At 50.8% G+C, this 19,373-nt stretch overlaps 8 protein-coding genes across 8 annotated transcripts; 3 read left to right on the forward strand and 5 right to left on the reverse strand.

Moving 5' to 3' along the window:
- Positions 1–100: 100 nt before the first annotated feature.
- On the reverse strand, positions 101–883 carry N7511_008725 (flavin reductase family protein; the record flags this gene model as incomplete). The annotated part of the gene is made up of 1 exon (XM_057131102.1): positions 101–883. One exon carries the CDS (start codon positions 881–883, stop codon positions 101–103), a length of 783 nt encoding a protein of 260 aa, XP_056979090.1.
- Positions 884–2,064: 1,181 nt separating this feature from the next.
- Positions 2,065–5,506, forward strand: N7511_008726 (Zn(II)2Cys6 transcription factor; the record flags this gene model as incomplete). Its single annotated transcript, XM_057131103.1, has 7 exons — positions 2,065–2,171; positions 2,249–2,298; positions 2,357–2,668; positions 2,724–2,815; positions 2,873–2,921; positions 3,000–4,778; positions 4,836–5,506. 7 exons carry the CDS (start codon positions 2,065–2,067, stop codon positions 5,504–5,506), a joined length of 3,060 nt encoding a protein of 1,019 aa, XP_056979091.1.
- A 499-nt stretch (positions 5,507–6,005) lies between these two features.
- Positions 6,006–8,534, forward strand: N7511_008727 (uncharacterized protein; the record flags this gene model as incomplete). Its single annotated transcript, XM_057131104.1, has 1 exon — positions 6,006–8,534. One exon carries the CDS (start codon positions 6,006–6,008, stop codon positions 8,532–8,534), a length of 2,529 nt encoding a protein of 842 aa, XP_056979092.1.
- Positions 8,535–9,222: 688 nt separating this feature from the next.
- On the reverse strand, positions 9,223–9,950 carry N7511_008728 (RNA recognition motif domain-containing protein; the record flags this gene model as incomplete). Its single annotated transcript, XM_057131105.1, has 4 exons — positions 9,223–9,418; positions 9,627–9,733; positions 9,805–9,877; positions 9,931–9,950. The coding sequence occupies 4 exons, from the start codon at positions 9,948–9,950 to the stop codon at positions 9,223–9,225; spliced, it is 396 nt and encodes a 131-aa protein (XP_056979093.1).
- Positions 9,951–10,546: 596 nt separating this feature from the next.
- N7511_008729 (thioredoxin family protein) lies at positions 10,547–10,912 on the forward strand (the record flags this gene model as incomplete). The annotated part of the gene is made up of 2 exons (XM_057131106.1): positions 10,547–10,569; positions 10,618–10,912. The coding sequence occupies 2 exons, from the start codon at positions 10,547–10,549 to the stop codon at positions 10,910–10,912; spliced, it is 318 nt and encodes a 105-aa protein (XP_056979094.1).
- Positions 10,913–11,322: 410 nt separating this feature from the next.
- Positions 11,323–13,203, reverse strand: N7511_008730 (multicopper oxidase; the record flags this gene model as incomplete). Its single annotated transcript, XM_057131107.1, has 4 exons — positions 11,323–11,607; positions 11,676–12,378; positions 12,431–12,905; positions 12,960–13,203. 4 exons carry the CDS (start codon positions 13,201–13,203, stop codon positions 11,323–11,325), a joined length of 1,707 nt encoding a protein of 568 aa, XP_056979095.1.
- A 1,106-nt stretch (positions 13,204–14,309) lies between these two features.
- On the reverse strand, positions 14,310–16,880 carry N7511_008731 (putative homeobox and C2H2 transcription factor; the record flags this gene model as incomplete). Its single annotated transcript, XM_057131108.1, has 1 exon — positions 14,310–16,880. One exon carries the CDS (start codon positions 16,878–16,880, stop codon positions 14,310–14,312), a length of 2,571 nt encoding a protein of 856 aa, XP_056979096.1.
- A 1,099-nt stretch (positions 16,881–17,979) lies between these two features.
- On the reverse strand, positions 17,980–18,828 carry N7511_008732 (uncharacterized protein; the record flags this gene model as incomplete). Its single annotated transcript, XM_057131109.1, has 1 exon — positions 17,980–18,828. The coding sequence occupies one exon, from the start codon at positions 18,826–18,828 to the stop codon at positions 17,980–17,982; it is 849 nt and encodes a 282-aa protein (XP_056979097.1).
- Between the last annotated feature and the right edge of the window lie 545 nt (positions 18,829–19,373).

The raw sequence follows: 19,373 nt of genomic DNA on the forward strand, positions 1-19,373 counted from the left end.
GACATAGGGACAGTTCATCTATATTTCCGCCAGATCTATAAGCCAATCTCTAGAATGTTCGAGCACCATATTTACATGCAATGATATCACAGCAAGAATACTAGCTCTGCAGGCGAGGAAGCTCAAAAACTTCCGTAGTGCGACCGTAAGTGATACCGCCAAGCCGACTCACAGGCTTCAGGACCTTCAAGTCAATAGCACTTCGCTCCTCGTTCACAGCATCATCTCTCACCCAGAAGCGAACACCCTCAACCATAGCCATGCAGCCAGACTTCTTCCCAGGTGTAGCGCGACTCTCAAATTCCCTCAACTCGACAAGTTTAGCCTCAATCGACAAGACCGATTCCTTTACGCGGGCTGGCTGGACGACTGCGCTAGGAGCCTGGTGCAATCCGGAAATATCCCATTCCGACGTACCGTAGGGAACATTGATACAAGTAGAGTTCGCAGCCTCGATGAAATGCTCCGAGATGATATTGACCACGCACTCCTTGGTCTCCGCCAGATTCCTCAATGTATCCTTGGCCTTCTCCAGCGAGCCAGAGAATCCAACGACGAAGAGAGGCGGATCATGACAGACGACCTGGGAGTAACTGAACGGCGCCAGGTTCGTGTACTTGCCATCCGCAGAGCGGGTGCTGATCAAGGCAATGGGTCGAGGCACCATACCCGAAATCAGAAGTTTATAATTGCTCGCAGCGGTCCGGCCTTCCTCATGAGGATCGATTTCGACGTGATTCTTCTTCAGGCTTTCGCCGTTGTCATTTGCGCCATCGCCGCTCTTCCATGTGGGGTTGGGGGACTTGGTGTAGCCGACTTCAGCGCCCTCGCGCCAGTCTGGGCGTGAGGCTTGGACCTTGTCGAAGTCGGGGTGCTTGGACATGTTGTGTGTTTGGCTAAACGGTCTGGAGGAGGGTTCTGGGAGCTTGAATGGTGTGCGATTTGCGAGGAGACGTTTTGATCTGGGGATTACGAATTAGTGGTGTTCACTGCCCCGCGGAGATTCGGGTTGGGATGCATGGTATGTGGTTAGGGTCGGTGAGGGGGGGGGGGGGGCGGGGATGGTACCGGAATACTGATAGCGAGCGCGATGTAGATGGCCGAGTAGTTCGGTAAAGAGATGGGAGTAAATGCATGAAGAGTTGGCGGTGGTTGAAATAGCTACACCGTGAACTCGACGCGCTTATCGGTACAGTATTTCCACGATGCCTGCAGGTAACGATAGTGATATTGCCACGTCACTTAGTACGCAGCACTTGACTCATAGTGCGTGGGCATAATCTTTCTCCCCGGCGGGCTGATAGCTTATCCCCGGAACCCGCGGACTCGCTTTTGAGCAATCGGTGGAATCGAAGTCTTTGCTATTGTCGATGTTGGATCCATTGGGGTTCCTGGATAGAGGACTTTCTAAATACCCGTTGACCTGTTGATCGGGATCTAGTTCTGATACAGACTTCTTCGCACAAATTGACTTGCCTGTAGTCTGGATATCCTCTACGGTCCCGAAGGGGAACGTGGGGTCCCCAGATCCCCGGAGTTTTAACCGAGTTTCAAACTTGATGAGGCCATAGAGATGCGATCTCGATGCACCGTGGAATATCTGTATGCTGGTACATCTGCGTCCACAGTGGCATCAAGAAGATTCAAGAGTAACGTGAGGAACAGACTTGTATGATTTCTCCTTCACCCCACGGACATCGCCCCCACCGGGCACATCCCATGACCTTCACATTTGGCCCTGAAGGCCACAGGTGACTGTTTCCGACTTAGCGGTCAGGGGCCCCTTTGGAGAACATCGTGAGATTTGGGGTCCCCTCTTCCCCCTTCGAAGTTCCTCCCCTCTCTTTATCCCTTCTTATGAACATCATATTCGCCCACCTGATGCAGTTGTCGTCACCGATATCCGCGCCTCTTTCGTACCTCCGCTACCGCGTAATTTAATCAACACTCAACCGTCGTCGCGTCATCTGAACCACTGCGGGCGACTCGCTCCCCCCGCCCTAAACCTAGGACAAACAGAGAGATACCCAATGGGTCGGGATCACGGATAAAGACCGGCTCGCCATGAGCCCCCCTTCTCCCAAGAAGACTGGCAATCCACCACCGCGCCAAATCCGCTTTGTCGCAACCGACGGCCAACCGCAAACAAAGCGCCGTAGAGTCAACGCCGCGTATGTAGATCAACCTGGCTCCATCTGATTGACTTGGCAGCCTTTCGAAGACTGACATCATATGCGATCCCGTTCAGTTGTCTTACATGTCGCCGGCGCAAGATTCGATGTTCGGGCGAGCAGCCAGGTAGGATGCGCCGACTGCTGGAGTGCAGATACAGCTGCTAATGATTATGCGCGGTTAGTCTGCAAGACATGCTCCGACTATAAACATACTTGTCTTGGTTATACCGACTCGACCGCCCACCTGCGAACACAGTCCGATTCTACGAACCGGGCTCCGCCGAACTTGGCCGGTCACAATGGATCTAGCCAACGCGTGACTCGGGCTGTGGAGAGTTGTTCGCCAGAGCCGTCCCTTCCAACGATATCGACGCCTGCTGTAGACAAGTCGCCCAAAAGCAAAGCGCCGGACGGAAAGGATACTTCTGGCTGGGAACTACCGCGAGTCAATAAAGACTTGGATACACAAGTGGCTTTGGACAGCCCAAGGAGCAGTGAGTTGGATATGCAGCTTAGCTGCGGCTTTGTCTATACTGACTTGCATCCTAGGAGGGACATCTGTGAGCTCTGGAAACCGCACCCATGTCCCTTACTTTCGATACTTCGGGCCCACAGCTATCGTACCTGGGTTTAAGCAGATGGTTTGTTTCTTTTGCTTTTCGTCCATTTCAAAAAATCCATTTCTAATTGATACTCAGGTTGTACAAGTTCGAGGCTCTCGCAAGAGTAATGCTTCCATGTCTTCAGGTGGGTTGTATTAGCTATTCAAACGAATAGTTTAGTGAAATCAATATTGGAGGTTGCTTTTGCTAAAACTGCAGTTAGAGTCCCTTTCTCCTCTACGAAGTCCCAAGCCCCCTGGTATAACTACTGGAGCTTCGAACATCCCAGCGGAGAATCGTGATAATCGCGACACAAACACGATTCCATTTTACGACCGAGATGATACGCTCCCTGTTTCCAACCTTGTGTCCCATTTATGCGACCTTTTCTTTGTCCACTTGGGTTGTAGTTTTCCGTTCTTGCAACGTGACCGTTTCCTACAAGATCTCAAAGATAAAAAAGTTGATACGATGTTGGTAGATGCGGTGTGTGCCTTGGCTGCAAGATTCTCACCGCATCCACTACTTGGGCCACCGCAGGCCCAGCCTATCGATAATTCGCAACCAATACAAGACGAGCAGAAATGGGATCGGGGTCTGCCGTTTGGTCACCGAGCAATGGGCGCTTTGGTGGATGCTTTGCCATGCCCGACGTTGTCCGCCGTTCAAGCGTGCCTATTACTCGCATATGAACAGTTTGGGTCGAATCATGATAGTGGCTTATGGATGTATCTTGGGATATCGATCCGAATGGCTCAAGACCTTGGTCTGCAAAAGTTCCAAGGACTAAGACACAATTATGGCCAGAGTGGAGTCACTCCAAGCGAAGTCAAGACAGGTCATGCCGGGAAATTGAGGGAGGACCAGTACGATGACCTTGATGTGCACCATACTCCGAAGACGACCCCAAAGCCATTGAGTTCTGAACGAGCCCGAGAACGGGAGAGAGTGGATTCATTCTGGAGCATCTTCTTTCTGGACAGGGTAATCTCGTCAGGCACCGGAAGACCAGTGACCTTGCGCGATGAAGATATTGAGCTCTGCTTTCCTCTTCAATCTGAATCTCAACTACAGAACGGATGGCCTGCCCCGTTCCCGCCTCTCATTCGTATCATTCATCTCTACGGGCGAGTGACCGATCTCATTAACGGGATTCAGGATGTTAAACACGTTACGCCGGAGACCCTGAAGTTGCTTGCCGGGATGGAAAGCGACCTGACGGGTATCTACCAGCGTCTATCGCCGAGGCTTCATTTCAACGCAGCCAACTTCCAGGCCTATGTCAAGGCCAAGGAGGGAACTAACTTCATTCTTCTCCACTTCTGGTTCCACACGCTTATTGTTCTGCTCCACCAGCCGACCCTGCTGAACTCATTTGGTGGGACCATCCAGCATCTTTACCCCAACAGTCGAGAGCTCTCTATGTCGTCGGCCAAAACAATTGCCGATATTCTTTCCTTTTCGGAACTGGTCGACGGCAAAAGCTTCATTGGCAATCCTTTCACGAGTCAGCCAATGTACATTGCAGCTTGTGCGTTTCTAATGGAAAGTGCATACTATGCATCTCCTTCGTCAAGCTCCGGGTCGCCCCCACCGCAACCATTATTGACGAACCAATCTAGTGGTTTCGTGATGCCCACCATGGAATCCTTAAATGGAAAAGAACGGAAGTCTACTCAAAAGCATATATTGCTGGCCTCTGCAGCCAAGGAGAACTACCAACGCTGCTACAAGGCCCTGAAAGCACTGAACACATATTGGGAAGGCACTGGATATATCTTGACAGTCCTGGATCAGAAGGCCAAGGGAATTGTAGATCCACTTCTGTATACTGTGGAAGATATGGAGAACGCTGATGGGTTTGCACCGGGACAGCCTCTGGGATTGGGACCTTGGAGGACAGGCAAAGCACCAGCAGACTCTGGCTTTGATCCCGAAAGAGCAGGTGTAGCTGACATTCCATCCGATGGAAGGTGGTCACCACATATTGATCCAAGTCAAGGTACGTTCTACATGAGATTGTGCCATGAGAAGTTGACTGACTTGCTATCGTTTACAGCAATCGGATGGGCACTTGCCGGAGCCACGGGCTCTGCTCAGCCAAATTTAAGCTTGCTCTACCAAATGCCAACAGCCCAGAGTGAACATCTCCCCAACAAGCCAACATACTCGTCCCAACACAGCCACAGCTACCCTATCATCTCCCCCACTGCCGGAGAAGGATCGCGCTCCTATTCTCAGCCTCTCACCCAGCCTCGGGGACTCGAAACGCACACATCGAATATCCCAACACCGAATCTCAAATATTCACATGTTCCGTCCCCAAGTCTCGGTAATGAGCCATACTACTTGGGCATGGATCCACGATACCCTGAATCTGCAACGCAAACAGCAAGACCACTTTTTCCAAACCTCGCATCGTCCCAAATGGAACCACAGCCCTCCTACAACTATTCCGTCCCTCCAGCGACCGCAGATCACCCAGAAAGGACCCCCATGGGATCTCACGGTCCTGATCTCCACCCAATGATGAATACGGATAACGAGATGATGATTGGAACCCACGACGTCGATATGAACACACTCCACCACCAGGACTCTTTTCCATTTGCAAATGGCGAGATAATACCCTGGCTGGAGTATCTCCCACAAGATGTCCTCAGTTTCTTTGGAGATCACCAAAATTATCCCCTTATGAGCCCTGACAATCCTACGCCACGGCCTCCATAATGTTTGACGTTTGACCACTCGTATATAACCTGTATTTTTGGCGTGCTTGTAGTGATTTATGCTCAGCGGTCTTGTTTTTTGTCTTTGGTTTTGGCATTGGTTTTGGAGGTATATAAGCTCTTTCTGTCGTGATGATATCCTTGGACAACACTAGATCGCCTTTTGGTTTATATTCATATGCTTGCTTTGCTTCTCATGTACAATCAACTGGAATTCAGCGCAGTCGAGCCTTTCTGAAAATCGATCCTAATCACACGTGGAAGTATGAAGGAAAAGACCAACGTGGAGTCACCAGTGGCTTGATGATCGACCTGTCACCCGTCGATCCGTTGCCCGGCACAACGGGGCGGTGAGCCCATCGTCAACAGTGTCCAACATGAACACCCAACGCTAGCATTCACGGAGACATGCAGTGAAATCTTGTCATTCTGTGTGATCTTCAAACTCCAAGGGACTGAAGCCACCTCAGCTACGTGCAGAAGCAGTGCGTGTCAATCCTATGGCGCGGTTACATGACGATAGTCAACACGACACATCAACAGACATTCTAAGCCCACAACCATTCGCACCCCAAGGCAAAGGCTTCCTCGTTTCATCACTCGAATCGAACCACAGCAATGCCCAAATGCCCAGCCACGACTATGAATACAATTCTTCCTCATCCTCAAACCGACACTCAACAAGCGACGTCTTCGGCCGTGAAATGGACGAAGAGCTAGAACATCTCAAGTCCAGAGCCTCGAGTCGCTCATCGCTCTCGTCCATCCCAGCTTCTGTTCTCATCCACCCAGTTGATCGCATGAAACAAATGAAACAGATGCCCGATATGGATTTTCACGAGAAGATCGCTGGCTATGGCATAGAAGAATCCGAGGCTAGCTTCGGCGATTTCAATGGCGTTCCCGCGAATATTCGTACCATTCGACACCGGGAAGCAGCATTCCGGAAACCAAGTTCTGTCAGAGCTTTACAGATGCATACCGAAGATGAGGCAGATGAAGATGACTACTTGACACCACCGCGCCGACGGGCAGGTCTACGCTCTCCAGGCTCGTCCCCATTGAAGCGCTCCCCCTATTACTCACCGAATGGATCACAAATCAAGCCAAAAGCAAAGAAAGACCGAGAGCGCGAAAAGGAAAAAGAGAAGGAGAAGGATTTCCCACTCGTCCTACTGCACTGCACCCTCCTCCCACCGTCAATCCCCGTGCCAGGCGCCACAGACCCACGGAACCAAGATCTCCTCGAAGAAACCCTACCATCAGAGTACTGGAAGCGTTGGCGCCGGTTACAAGATCGCGTTGGATCTGGCGTCCTCCGCGATAGAGGCGTTCTAATCTCCCACCCGGAAGATCTGTACGACATGCTCGAAGAACGACTCCTAGAAAGCCTCGAACTCCAACGTCCCCGCCTCCAAAATGGCCACTTCCTCGGCCGCGAAGAAAACGACACAGCCTCCGAAGGTGAAATGTCCGACATAGGCGAAAGCGAAACAGATGGCGAGCAAGGCGACGCCTGCCCAGATTGTGGAAGCCACGTCCGACACGGCGATAGCAATCGCAAATGGGAGATTCGCGTCTTTGCCGCGAATGGACTCATGCGCGCTGGCGCGTGGGCTGCTGCATGGCGTGATATGGAGAAGGTTGATGTTGAGGTTGGACTTTGGCTGCCGTCTGATGTGAGGCGGGCGCTGGAACGACGGTTAGGCGAGGAGTCTATGGCTCTGACACATACGCCTCTGCTGTCCCAGTCGCAATCGCATTCACATGCGCATGATCGCTTGTCTATGTCCACGCCGCAGATGGGTTCGCCTTCGCTGCTTGATGGAGATGATCGCGTGATTCCTGAGATGATGCAGTCGCCTATACCTGGACATCTCCGTTTGGTTTCTGCTGGGTCTTTCCAGTCCGAGGCTGTGCTCTCGAGGCAGGCTCTTCTTGAGGGTCGGAGGGATTCTATTACGGACTTTGGACACGAAAAGATCGAGCGGCATGGACAGAAGGCGCAGGGGCAGCATCAGGTCGCGTTGAGAGTTCTACTTGTTAATTACCTTCGCGTGCTTGCTGCTGACCGGCGTAATGTTGCGCTTGTCTTGCTGAGCGTTTTGGTTGCTTTCCTTGCTATTGGCTCCGTCCAACAGCAGTTCTGGGCGTCTGGTGAGATACTTCCTCTTAGTCAGGACTTGGGGCATGATGTGCTGCAGCATTCGGTCGTTTCGAGCTCCAGCGTCACTTTCGTCCCCTCCGTTGCTGCTACGAGTTCAGTTGAAGTGGAGGCTATCCAGACTCCGAGCTCGGTGGTTTCTTTCCCGGCAGCTGACACCGTACTTCCTACTTCAATTTTGGATGAAGATGCGTCGCTGGAATCTGAAACTGCCGAACCGGATGCCTCCACTGTCAAGTCATTTGAACCAACACCCTCTGTTGAAGTTTTTGTAGAAACAGAGGTTCTCGAGACCCCTGAAACTCCTGCTATCCAAGCCGAACGGCCCCAGGAACCATCTGATTCTTCTGTCGACTCTGCTGTCGACTCCACTGCAGGCTCCGCTGCGCTCCCCGAGCCTTCGGAATCTGCGACAGCTGTTGAGAATATTGAGACACTTGAATCGGAGGTCGAGGACCCTCTGGATTTCTCTGAGTCCGATGACACCCAGGTGCTTGAGACCATGGATATTGAAACCAACCAGGTTGAAGGCTCATCACCCTCAGACGAGTCAGTTGAACCTGCCGTCACGTCTATCCAGCCGGAAGTCGATGGTCCTCTGCCTCTGGATTACTCTGCGTCCCCAGTAACGGTGGAAGACACCGAGGTGCCTGAGACCATTGATTTTCAACCCAACCAGGCTGAAGGATCCCCATCCTCGAACGAGTCAGTTGAACCCCCCGTCATATCTATCGAACCGACCGAGTTCGCCCACTCTCAAGCAGAGAGCGTGGCAGAGGGCGACGAACTAGTTGAGCCCCCGAGTCTTCTCCCTCCACTCGAAGAGCCAGACCTTGAGTCCGATGTTCAAGCCGAACTGCCTTGAACCCGAAATAATGTCACGAACATGACTGGAATGATATACAGCGACATGCTTGAAATTTATACGCTCGATATTGGCGCCTGATTTAGCCATAGCCTCTCATTTATGAATTATGCGACGTCCCAGTGGATCTAGATCTATTAGCGAGTCTAGCTTCAATGAACTGTTCCTGTTAGAAAGCGACAATTATAGTGCGTGGGGACATCGCTCCACTTTGCCCCGGGGTCTTCCAGGGCTCCTCTCGCTTAGCCCCATAGATTAGATGCAGAGTCTGAGATTTACCAAGCTCCCCCCGTACAGTACATTTCTACTATAATTTTACTGGTAGCCCAAAAGATAACCTCGAAGAATTGCGATTTTCAAAGTACGGATATTCACACGGGTATCACTTCTGTCCAGCCCTAGAGATCACCAGAGAGGCGGGGCAAGGCAAAATAATAAATTGAGCCCTCTACATCCCGCACAATGTAGATCAGGAACCCAAAAAAGAAAAAAAATCCGGATCGGCTCATCGATTAGTCGTAACAGTCGTTGAGAGTAACAAATTCGATTTTGTAGGCATTCACAGGGGGTGGGGGTTTGTGTGTGAAGGAGGAAGGGGTGGGTATGGGATCATGAGATCAGATTTTCCCGACCATGAGAAAGAAGAAGTCAAAGGTCACAGGGAGTGCAAATCAGAGAAAGGGATCCTTTAGTAGCCGCCGTTGCCGCCCTGGTAACCACCCTGCTGGTAGCCACCCTGCTGCTGGTAACCACCACCGTAGCCACCGTTGCCACCACCGTAGCCGCCACGGCCACCGCCGAAGCCGCCGCCGAAGCCACCACGGCCACCACCACCGGCGCCACGCTCGGTAGCCTTGTCAACACGGATGCGACGACCGTCGAACCTGGGAGTGGATTGTTAGTCACTTGTTCTGCCATGCATGTGTATTGAGTGGGGCATTGGGCGGCGTGGCTAGGCGCTCGCAAGAGCGCGACAGCATGAGGGGGTAGAATGGGGGGAATGGGGGCAATTGGGGGGTAACAAAACGCCGAGGCGGCCGTCAGGCAGTGGCAATGATTAGTGTGGGGAACGCAGAGGGGGTTGTAGCTTACTCCTGGTCGTTCATGGCGTTCATGGCGGCAGTAGCCTCATCATCGGAAGCGTAGCGGACGAAACCGAATCCACGGCTGCGGCCAGTGTCACGGTCCTTAACAACGGTCTAGACAGGGAAGCAGTCAGAATGGATGCGCTCAGGGCGGTTGGTGGGGGCAGAAAAAGGGTGAAACTTACAGCCTCCTCAACGGCACCGAACTCCTCGAAGCGCTGGCGCAGGGACTGATCGTCAGTGCCCCAGGACAGACCGCTGGAAACGGAAAATGGTCAGTCATGGCCTCACGATGCTAATTATGAACATACCCGATAAAAAGCTTAGACATTTTGATAAGAGTGAGTGGTTTGGATGAAGGAAGAGACAGAAAGTTGGGGGGGTGGGTAGTGTGAAGAGGGGCGTAGCCGAGTTGGATCTTAAATACGGCTCTCCCCCCGGCTCGGAACAACATCTGGCCAGATCACGAGTCCTGATTTTTCAGGCGACGGTCGTTTTTGGAGGAGTTTTTTTTTCTTGTCCTTTGTTATTGATGTGGAATAGAGTCCTCATTTATTGGATTGTATTGACCTTATTGGTTGGTATGGCTTGCGCGGTAGTCGTGAATCTGAGCTCGCCGTGGAGCTCCCGGGTGGAGCTCCCCGTCGAGTCCATGAGGCTACCATGATGCCATTCACGATGAGATATTCTATACTGTAGACTCATTCCTTCTCAATGGTGCCATTCTTCATGTCCCACCTGTACCCCATTACCCCGTCCCTGGCGATCATATGTCACCGGCGCCATCTTTCTCCGCTTCTCTCCGATCTACACCCCACCTTGTTTCTATAAATTGCCTGATCTGTCAGCTTCCAGTCTTTCCCCTCTTCAACCATTCCCTTTTCTCCTGCGATCTCGGTGGTCATCATCCAAGATCACATTCCCAAGATGCCTGTCATCACACTCACCAGGTACGACAGATCCCGACTGTCCGAACAGAGGTATTAATCTCCCACCAGCGTGGCCGACTTCCGAGAGAAAGTCCTCGAGTCGCCAGAACCGGCAATCCTAGACTGCTTCGCCGTCTGGTGTGGCCCCTGCAAGGCGATTGCGCCCAAGTATCATCAGTGGAGCGACCAATACACCCAAGTCAAGTTCTACACCTTTGACGTCGACGCAGTGCCCGATTTATCTGCTGAGCTTGGAGTGCGCGCGATGCCTACTTTTATGCTGTTCAAGGATGGACAGAAGGTCACTGAAGTGGTGGGGGCCTCTGTTCCTGCCATTGAGCAGGGCATCCAGGCTCTTCTTTGAGGGATGATGTCGTCACTCGGAGACGATGCTGCCCAGGTGTGCTTGCAGCTGATTGCCTGTTTAATATGAATCGGAGATAATATGCCCTAAATGAACCGGAATCATGATCTTCATCGCGTTGATCTCGCACAGGTGGTATGTAATGTCATGAAGTCATCGACGAGACTCTGGGGTCTCCACTCCTACCCTGAACAATGGCGGACGTGCATTCGCACCGGCGACGAGAGACGAATGTTCAATCTGCCTGAGTCTCATATTCATTTTATAACTGTAGACACTAAAATCCAGGACTCATCTCGTTTTGTAACTTCTGCGTGCTCTCTCCGTTGTCCGCCCAAGCCTCAACGCCCACTCACATCTTTTCTTCGCCCGGTTGTCGTGTCTTTCACGACGAACAGCCACCACCCATCCTAGAATCCATTCCCATTCAAATAGTTTGGCGGAATAGTAGGCCAGGCATCAACCCCATCCAGCATAGCCAACACCATGCCACCACTCTGATGAACCTGAATATGACAATGCATCAAGAAAGCGCCCGGGTTCACCACCTGATACCGAATCGCCAACCATGTCGGGCCCTGAGTCGCAGCCGGAGTGTTCGACGTATCACGATACTGTGGGGTAAGCAAATTGAAGTTGCCAGGGATAGCCTGGACAGCCTGTGCAACAGACGAGTAGTTGAAGACGCCGTTGCCCTGCCCGATAATAAAATGCTTGTTTGAATGTTTGTGGATGGGATGGGGGGTTGGATGGGAGTCGTCACTTGGATGATGAGATCGACCCAGGTATTATTTTCCGTTCGGATGACCAAATTGCTTGGGATGGAGCTCTGGTTGAAGAGGAGCGGTTGGGATTCTTCCAGTTCGAGACCGTAGCTGCCGTTCCCTAGAGTCCAACGATATGAAGCGCCGAACCTGTCGATGTTGAGAAAGAAGGTCTGGGCGATGTTGGTTGATGGGACTAGGACTGGGAAGGGAGTGACGAGTGACTCGTTGAGGAAGACCGTTCCAGTGGTGGCGTTTTGGTTGTTGATTGTTATCCAGGGATTGGAGGCCCTGTTTAATTGGGATGTGCCTTGATATCGAAGGATGGCCGTTGTATTGAGGATCTGTTGGACGCTGGCGCTGACTAGACGCACTGTGTAGTCTCCTCTTGGCTGGGTGAGTGGCACTAGCACTGAGTAGCGGTTTGAGTTAGGGATCGTGAGGGCATTGACTTGCACTGGGGTGATGTATCGGCCGTCGATGGCATATACCCACATGACATGTTCGTCGACGGAGAATGTGAGCTGCAGCACGCCCGATGCACTGGTCAAATCCCAGCTTACGAACTGCTGGGATGCGTTGACGTTGAAGATCTGCTGGGGTCCATGTGATGGGGTGCAGCCGGAGAACATCGTCGGCAGTATTGCACTGTAGTTGTGGGGGAAGTTTCCCTGTGCAGATGTGATGTTGGGTGGGAAACATCTGTGAGGATGGTGAGTATTCTGCATCACCACTGACAGGTGGGCTTGCTCACGCCATGTCTGTCAAGCTCTCATTTCCTAGAGCTCGCCGTTGAGCGTCGGTAGTCAAAGCATCAATCTGAGTGCGCGGAAGACAAGTCACAGACCCCAGACCATTGATGAGCAACGCATTAGCACAGTAGGAATCAACACCAGAAGCCACCTCCGCATTCCAGATCTGTTCAGAGGTAAGAAGCCGCCAGTCTGAAAGCAACACAGAACAGCCATTCCGTTCAGCAGTTATCATAGCATTGAGCTGACTGGTATTGTTCGTCATGAGGTTAAATGGCTTCGTCACCGATGGAGAAGGAGTGATATAGATTGGACCATAAAGACCATCTTCGAGCGAGCCACGATGATGCGCATGATAGAAGTATGCTCCATAATCATTTGCCGTCCACCTGTAGAGAAATGTTGAATTGGGCGAGATTGATCTCTGAGAGACTCCTGGAACACCATCAGACCAAGGTGTTCCAAGTTGTTCAATCCCTTTAACTGTTCAATTTCTTGCATGACCAGTATAGAGATCAGAGGTACACATACCGTGGAAATGAACAGTAGCATTAAATGGACACCGGTTATCGACCAGAAACTGAACATTGTCACCTTGATTGATATTCAGTGCGGGACCGGGATACTGTCCATTCATAGCAATGACCGGCCGAGACACTCCGGCTACAGTTCGATTTGTCCATGTCAAAGTAATTGGGAAGAATACGGTTGCAGCCGCCGCCAAATGGCTGAGGCATAGAAATAGGATTGAAAAGCTTCTAAAGAAGAGCTTCATTGTTCTCGATGTAGATCAGTTTTGCAATATTTTATAGATATGAATGATTTGCTCTGAAGACGGTATTTCTTCTTGGAAACCCAATCCTTTTATATGAGTCGGCAAACTTCAAGACACCACGTAACCATATGCATCTCAATGCTGTCCGAGAGTTCTCTGCGGATTAGTACGTCCAAGGCAGGTTGTTCATGGAGCTGATCGCTTGTAAGCTCGTAAAGAACGAGAATAGCTTTTCGGAGCATCAATATATTGAACGGGGATCGTGGATCTTCACTTTCAACCAGGCCAATCATGTACAGTGAGAACACGGCGGTGGCCCTCTCATTTCCGGCAACGGACCCAATTCGTACCCGAGTGATCAATTCAATCACTGAAGGGCTGTTCAAGGGGTCCATTCGCACACCGGGGAGATGATATCCCCGAACAATAAACCGGCAGCATCTCAAGGGTCAGCGTGCCAGTGATAGTGAGCAGTGTCAATAGTGGAGATCGTGTAGCCCTAACTCAGATCCAAAGTGGGGCTCTCTGACTCGGCATGACACGAGAGGGAGAGGGTCGTAGAACCCCAATTAGGCATGATGAATTCGAAGGTTCCGTGGCCACGGGAGCGCCTGACTCAAGTCAGAATCTTAGTGAATTGCATCTGAGACCGATGCGAGCCAATGCTATGGGTTGCATTAGAGAATTGTTGGTCTCAATCGTGGTGGCGTATGAGTCAACCACTCATTGTCCCGACTAAGAAAAGCGGGTTCGGCAGAAGGTCTGAATCCGGATCTAGCATGAACGCCACGTGCGTAGAAATGGATCAAGGTACGCAATGCTTAGGAATCAGAAGTCAGAGGACGTCTCCAGACTGGGTGACGTGTGTACAAAGAAGACACAGGGAGTTGGGTTGGAAACTGAACTACACTTCACGAGGATGAGATGTGGGAGCCTGGACTGGATTGGGAAAAAGAAATGCGTATTGATTTGTAGTATTATCGCTAGCATGATTGATATCAAATTATATGCCTTGAAAATGAAATGTATCAAGCAAATTCGTAACAAGTAACTTTTCCGTGCCATGAAGAACCTTGGATAAGTCAAGATAACTACCATCGCATAGCTCAAAATTGGCTTTCGAGATTGAGATATCCAGAAAGATCAGGCTTGGATGTATCTGAAGCAGGGGCGTGGCCCTCTTTGGAATTGATGATACCGACCAGATCTGAAGCCGGACCTTCACCCATCAGAGGCTGAGTCGTGGGTTGACCAAGTATGTCTGAGTTTGGCCACCCGTATCCTCCGACCCCCTTTTGACCGGCGTCGTCATCCAAATTCATGCCTTCCACCTCATCGGGGTTGATTTCGCCATAGTTGTCATTGAGTCGTTGAAGGAACTCGGGATCAAAGCCCAGTTGTACCAATGGATTCAGAGAACTTTCTCCTGGCATGGATGAAGTGGTAGGAAGGCTAGTTGGAAGACTAGTTGGCACACTGCTGCCCCAATCCGTGGTAAATGACGGATCCGCACTTGCTGATGCCATCCCTGCACTGCCAGCATAACTACCGGAGAGACTTCCTCCACGGCTAGGTCCGGCAGATGAGTAGCCAGTTCCGGGAAAGGCGGGGCTGCGGAGGCCCGGGCTAGAGACTGCAGGGCTATATAGGCCACCTCGGCATACTGTTCGCGCGAGCACGTTCAGCTCCCGGGGTGGGGCCCGCAGGCCGCCATGCACTGCAAATGGAGGTTGCATGCCTAGATCGTCGAACTGAATAGTATCACTTTGCACAGCAGTATCCAATCCACAATCGCGTTTGAGTACGCTTAACCACACGATGTTGTCTGCGCAGGTTTGGTTCCAAGGGTCATCACATCCATAAATAACACGACGGGCTTCTTCTTGGAGCATCACATCTGACGGAACCAAGCCTTGTGACTTTTGTTTATGGATGTATGCGGCAAGTTCATGCGAGAGACGCTCGTAGCAGTTGGCATCATTGGGAACGGGGAGCTGAGGTGAGGTACCGTCCCCTTGAGATTTTTGTGTGGTGAATGGATCAGGACTTCTCCATTCATAATCAATCATATACGGTGGAATTGCATTTTCGACGCGAGCTTGAATCAAAGGTTCGAAGCCCCAATCCCCTTGCCATTGAGCCATCACAGCTCCACTCTTGAAGTGGCCCGCCAAATGATCAATTCGGTCTTTCCAGGTATGGAAGATAGAGCCACAGAAGCCGCAACGAGATTTGATTTCAGTGACGCTACTCTGCCATTTGTCCATACACGATTGATACTTCGTGTTGTGCATTAAGCGAAGGTGTTGGTTGAGGTGATCCTTTCGATAGAACGTCCTCTCTTGCACTGTTTTCTCTTGACAGCTGATGAAGTTGTGAGTCTCCAAGTGTTCCCCATCAGGGTTTGCTGCTGAGCAGAAGACACAAAGAGGTATTCCATCTTGTTCAACTACTCCACCATCAGGAGAGCATGTCCATTTGTCCAAAATAAGGTGCATGGACTTTTCGTGTCGTTGCCAATCATATTTGGCAGGAAATGAGTCAGTGCAGAATGTGCATTGGAAAGGACGAGCAGATTTAGCCTTGGAATGGGTTAATGTGTTGGCAGGTACCGAGGCCTTACGGCGACGGCGACGATCTTTACGATCCATTGAGCCAAATGAAAGCGAGGATCGATGAGAGAATGCCGAAGCAAAAGAGAGGTCAGAGATAGATGACCGACTAGTGTCCACACTGCTGGCCGAGGCGGTGCGCAGTTTATGTTCTGAGCTGGCATGGCTTGACTCATTGGTACTGGACCCAGGGCGACGGGGCCTCACGTGACCAGATGGGGCCCGGCGTGGACGCGAGGGATCGAACGGGGGATTGGCCAAGGCACGGGTAATATCACTGATTGTAGCGGGTTCGTTCTCGGGAGGAGAGTATTTCCAACGCTCCAAAGGTGTCATGAGAGATATGTCGACGGACTTTTTCTGGGGAATATCCACGGCACCGGGAATGGGAAGAGTGCTCTCGGTCGTGGGACGCACTTTGCCACGCCGTCTGGCATTTGCTAGCCAATTCGAGATTTGTGTTCTTGTCAAGCCAGTGTCTTGTTTGAGACCATCTCTCTCCTGTTCAGTAGGATATGGATTCTCGTTATGATCGCGCAACCAGCTCTTCAAAACGCTGATTGCTCTCCGAGAGAATCGAGGGCTGTTTTTGCGGGAGCGTGCATCGGCATCATCGGCATATGGGCCGTATGAGACCGACTTGAGAGCTTTCTTTCCTGTGAGGCTGCCCGTTGGAACATAGGCATTCTCGGACACACTGTGTAGGGTCTGAAGGAACTTGCCAGGTGTTTTGGCATGTGTGAAACTGCATTCACGCCAGAGAGAGATACAGCAAGTACAGCCATTTTGCATGACACCACGCTTGGCAACAAAGCAATCCAATCCCATTCGGCGACAAAAGTCGCACGGTTCCTGGGCGCGGAACATTGGGTATACCCCGTCGGGATCAACAGGCTGTCCGATATACTGATCGGGGAACTCTAGTGGCTGATCTTGGGCCAGAGAGTTAAAATTGGCCACTTCGTCCTCGACTTCATCAAATTCAATATCAACGGAGGCGACATCGTCCTCTTGCTGATTGGAGCCATGCCCCGAAGAGGCGCCCTCAAAATCGAAGTATTCCATGCTCAAAGGTGCGAGTCTCATGAACCTCGGCACGGATACGAACCAAAATCAAGAAGTTGCGAGAAAATGGAGAGTGGAAGATGGAAGAATCAGTCTGCTGGAAAAGACCGAAACCGCAGCCTGGGTCCGGGGTAGACAGGGAAACGAAATAGTGGAGCAAAATCGTGAACCTAAGACTTTGGGGGGGGCGCTCAGAGCGCAGAGATTGAGGCTTTGGGGCATGATCATGTGAAATCCACAGATTCGTATCCGCAGATGTACATATTGGTCCAGAATGGGCAGACGGAGAGAAGCAACCAGTCCGACGAAGATGGGGACGTGCTGCACGCCCTTCGAATGACAACGCCAAGCCTATTTGGGACTAGCCCACGCGCACGCCAAGGCCCCCCGATCAGGCAAGAATGTGTCATCGCGATATCGGAGTTTGCTTATTTTAGCTTATATCAGGGCTTCACCGTCTTTCCTGCCTCTAATATAATAGTCCACTGCCCGTAGGTTTGGGAAAGTACCTGCCTTGTACTAGATAGTTTCTATCCTGCGAATACGAGATCACACGAGCGACTTGATCTTTTTTCGTCTCCATGCTATAGTTGTCCTCGACCGTTAAGCGTAAACTTCAATTCGGCTACAGCGCAACGGCATGCATGAGGTCATACGGCGATGCAAGGTAGGTACAAGGGCTTGCATGGTCAGATCTTCCGGGCAGACTTATAGTTACGCTTGGGCATAGTGGGGTGGGCCAATTCCTGGACAAACAATCAATAAGTGCATACTTGGACGCAAACTCCAACGAGTCTTTGTAGATTTTCGTGACAGCACTCACAATGTACGGAACAAAAATCCACATTTTATTAATACACACCCAAACATGCCGAACATGAGGTTTGACATTATGCCATCCTGTTCGATTTGGGACTTAAATACTTACATGTACTGGGTTCCCAGTGACTGCAACTAGATCGAGGACACAAAAATTTAGCAAATTTCTATTTCGAGCAAGATACATGATTTTATATCCCATTAAAGACCACCCATGATGGCTTTGCTGCCCTTCCATTAATTTCCACTAGGCGGCGCATTCCCTTCTTCGGTCGAGTTATCATTTTTGAAGGAATTGAAGAATCTGATCAAAACCATCGGGCTCTTCAATCCAATGTCCATCACTTTCTGCGCCAGTAAACTCATGAAATTCAACGTGGGTCATAAGCCGTCTGATTATTTGAGAGGCCTGTCGTCCAAGATCCACAGATACCCAGGCATCGTCTGTTCCATGTCCGAGAAGCACTGGAGTAGAGAAAACAGAGTTTTCTAAAGAGTTCCTACTTTGTAATCGCCCCTGGGCGGATATTTCGTCAAAGAAGAAACCAGAGACTATGCGCTGTGCCTCAAGCGTGGAGTTTTTGTTTAGGGATGAGTCGCAAAGCAAGCCCTCCAACTGTTGTGCAAATGGTAGCCATCCGCAAAAGCCTAACATACCAGCCAATGGACTCCGTATTCTTCCAGTGCCAATAGCAGCAAAGAATGACCACAAGGCTGTCGCCATCCCTTGACTGATCCCCCCAAGGTAAATATGAGAAAGTCGCCATTCAAGCAAATTGGCTTCTTCTTCGATGACATCAAAAATGTGGTAGATTGACTGTGTCAACCCCTCCTTCTGCAACTCCTGTCTTTCATTGATATCGCCCAAGGAGTAGGCGTCGAACCAGGAGCATATGTCTTCTTGGAATGTAGTGCTATATCTTTCGCATGAAGTTGGAAACACCCAGCGATAACTGGGCAAACATTCAGACAATGTGTTTCCATTCGAAGTTTTTGATGAGAAGAGTTCTTCGGCAAATTCCTTGCCATTGCTACCACGGCCGTGGAGTAGGATAACCGTATGGGTGTGTGGTCCTTCGCAAGTTTGAATGTGAGATTTTGGAAATTCCGGTGACTTGAGAGATTCCATATTTGCTAAGCTATTTTAGTACTGTCAAGGGTGTTGAGAGGAGTAGTCTGAAAGTCGTAGTGACTCAGATTGCCCTAGACATCCGAGGCACGGACCGACCCGCATTGCAGTTACTGTCCAATTTGGGCCGTGGGGTTCAATATCCACATATAAAGCACACTAGATTCGGCCTGGGCAATATCCAGCTGAGAAACGCACATCACATAGGCATCTTTAGAAACTGTGGTGCTCTAAAAGTATAGACTTTGGCTTGAGTGGTATGGTATTGATATATAGTGCAGACACTGGAATGCTCTAGCGATTTATCGTTGGAGTTTAACGACACCGCTCATCAGCTGAAACCTCAGAGCTGCGAGATGCTGATCAGATATGTCTGAACCTCCAATTTCTGTGAAGACCAAGTAAGTAATTCACCAAGATAGGGCTCTGACAGACAGACTCGCGTGGTCCGGAAAAGGCGGAAAAGACGGAAAAGTATCCGATCAGCGAACAAACATCCGCAACTCGTTCTCGAATGCATCAAAACGTCCGCTCCGCCTGAGTCA

This window comes from Penicillium nucicola, assembly GCF_028828085.1.
Source record: "Penicillium nucicola strain IBT 29836 chromosome Unknown utg000010l, whole genome shotgun sequence".
Taxonomy (NCBI): Eukaryota; Fungi; Ascomycota; class Eurotiomycetes; order Eurotiales; family Aspergillaceae; genus Penicillium; species Penicillium nucicola.